The following is a 2,759-nucleotide window of genomic DNA, read 5'->3' on the forward strand; positions in this document are numbered from 1 at the left end:
GTAAAATTATATTTTGATATATGATACTCTCAATTTTTTCCTTCTCTCTTTATATAACAACTTCCTTTTTTCCAAGAAAGATAACAAACTTTGTGTAAACATAAATAATCACGACTTACAACTCTGTTTTAAACACATCTCTACCATAACTTCTTAATTTCCTTTCACTTACATACATAATTTCATATTTCCACTATTTTCTCTGAAATATTAATTTTTTGAAGTCATTTTCTATCAGCCTTTTATTATTTATTTTTACTACATGTACATTATTACAACTAAAATTATTATCTATTTGGTAACGTAGAATGTTAAAATATTTCTAAATATTGCTACTAATAAAAATTCCTATATTTTTGGATATTTCAAATTTTGTATTACCAAATTTCTTATTCCTTGGATATTCCAAATTTTCTATGACTTTTCATCATCCTTTTAAGCATTCAGGCTTCATTGAAGAACGAAGCCGCTCTTCTAATTGTTTGTAAGCGATTAACATACAAATTCACGTTTCAAGGAGCCATTGTAACGCGTCAGAGCGTTCGAGAACCGTTTACAACGGCGGTAAAAGTATGCAGCGCTTACGATAACGTAACGTTTCTCGCGCGGTGTCGCAACGACTGGTGCGAAGGAATATTAGCGGGCATCGACGGCCCAGAAATTGCCTACTGTTGTGCCAGACATCGTAACCAAACTTGTCGTCACAACGTTTCTTAGAATCACTTTAATCGAATACGACTAACTTTGCCTGTTTTACAATGCGTGTCAACAGAATTTCACATAAATTTGCAACAATAAACTGTATTTATAACAAAATCTTACTGTGAAACATTTTCTGACTTTCCTTTTGTTTTCCAATCATCACTTAATACTTTATTTTTCAACCTAAAAGATTGATTAAATGGAAGAATATTTAATTGGAAAATTTAAAAAATAATTTTTAGTCATTTTTAACAATGTTTCATCAATGATCGAGATATTCTATTTTGTTTTCATTTATACAGACTTATGAAACTTATTTTAAATTCTAATGCAATTGTATTTCATGGTATGATGAATACAGTTGTACATATGCACTAATTATAATGTACTGATACGTAATAAAGGATAATATATTATTTTCTAACAACTTACACAACGTGTGATATTCCAGTACGCTTCTGCGTCATCTTGCTCGGGTCACTCCCTGGAACAACTTAATATAATAAAAATCTTGCAATGTGTCAGGTTTTGTGAGTGTTTCTAACATTGAAATACATCAGATGAGAAATTGCTAATTCTGATATGTTTGAATAACAACTATTACAAGACATGATATAATTTCCATATCATTTAAATATAGAACAGAAACATATTCGCATATTCATAGAAAATACCATTATATACTCATTAACACTACTCTCATTAACACTAAGGTTAATACCAATTAGACTGATTGTACAATGATATAATATGAACATAAATTAAACAAATCTTACATATTTTTGTATATTTCTAATCATATTTCATATTCGTACATCTAAACTGTACATATAACTCCATGTACACACCTTGTGCCAAAATCATTACTTAAACATAGAATCAAGAAAACAGAAGCTCACGCCATAGTGAAGCAACAGATTTGCATGTTAAACGTGCCAAATCGCATAGAAAACTATTTGCATTTTATGATAGAAAAGCGTCCCACTTAAGCGTAGGTGTTCCGAAATTCGCACGAAAATCATCCGTACAAAATCCTCTTGACTTTCTCAACACTCGTAATACGATCTATCTGTACGAGTGAAAATAATTTTCCCAAAAATTTCCCAACCTAATATTCTCGTGTACACTAATTCGACCTGAGTGAGAAAATGCTTTCAATGTCAAACAACTTCGACACTTACCTGGTATGGAATGGGCGATCGTGGATACAGTGAACATTCAGGTAAAATTTGTTCGTCACACCGTGAACACACAAAACGGATGTAACAGCCAGTCAAACTTTCACGCGAACACCTCGCGGCTAATGCACTTTACTTAACATCAAAACTGGGTGTTTACACTCGGCAGTCGCGCCATTTTGGAGTTTTACTCGGAATTTTATTTTTCTTCGGGTCTTCGAAGCACGAGAGTCGAAATTACCCCGAATGCAGCGCGATCTGTTAGATGATTACGAGAAACGTTTTGCGTCGTAATATGTATGCGTACACACTTGTGTGTAATTAAGCATAGATATTGGCCTTTCTGTTCTGTGTACTGAATTTCCAAATTGAAAAACATGTCAAGTTTCACAAGCTAGCTTAAAATCATTTTTAATAGATAATATGTTCCTTCTTTGTATTATTTGGAAGAGCAAGTCATCGTTTATGCAATGTACATACTCTTTACGTATTATTTATAGCGTTCGGAAATTATGATTGAGGACAACAATTGAGTCTATTATTACTTATCGACGCTAAGTGAGCTAACTGAAACGGTAATTAATTGGAAAATATCTTTTTAAACGTTAATTACCGAAAGGTTGCACAATTAAAGTAGTATTAGTGGCGCCACCTACGAACATTTTTATTACATCATCGAGTATGCTGTTGAAACGTAGTATTGAAAGTGCACTTTGAATTTCGGGACATCGATTGCCAACTGTTTTTTTTTGGACGGCCATTATAAGACAAAACAGATTGTAATCAGTAAATTATAAATCAGCGTAATCACTTGCACATACTTCATTCGTTGAACAATTATCAACTAATTTACTGAAATAATTTTTAAATAATAATTAT

The 2,759-nt window shown here is 32.1% G+C and overlaps 1 protein-coding gene across 1 annotated transcript in view; it reads right to left on the bottom strand.

The window, feature by feature from the left end:
- LOC108572322 (aryl hydrocarbon receptor nuclear translocator homolog) overlaps positions 1–2,065 on the bottom strand; it is a 54,828-nt gene extending 52,763 nt beyond the window's left edge. Inside the window, exons 1-2 of the mRNA XM_017934536.1 lie at positions 1,884–2,065; positions 1,135–1,186 (exon numbers count right to left, since the gene is read on the bottom strand). Coding sequence (XP_017790025.1) covers positions 1,135–1,186; positions 1,884–1,920 — 89 coding nt within the window. The 5' untranslated portion in view covers positions 1,921–2,065. The remainder of the gene's footprint in view (positions 1–1,134; positions 1,187–1,883) is intronic.
- Positions 2,066–2,759: the final 694 nt, after the last annotated feature.

Source organism: Habropoda laboriosa, unplaced genomic scaffold (genome assembly GCF_001263275.1).
Source record: "Habropoda laboriosa isolate 0110345459 unplaced genomic scaffold, ASM126327v1 scaffold65, whole genome shotgun sequence".
NCBI classification, from domain to species: domain Eukaryota; kingdom Metazoa; phylum Arthropoda; class Insecta; order Hymenoptera; family Apidae; genus Habropoda; species Habropoda laboriosa.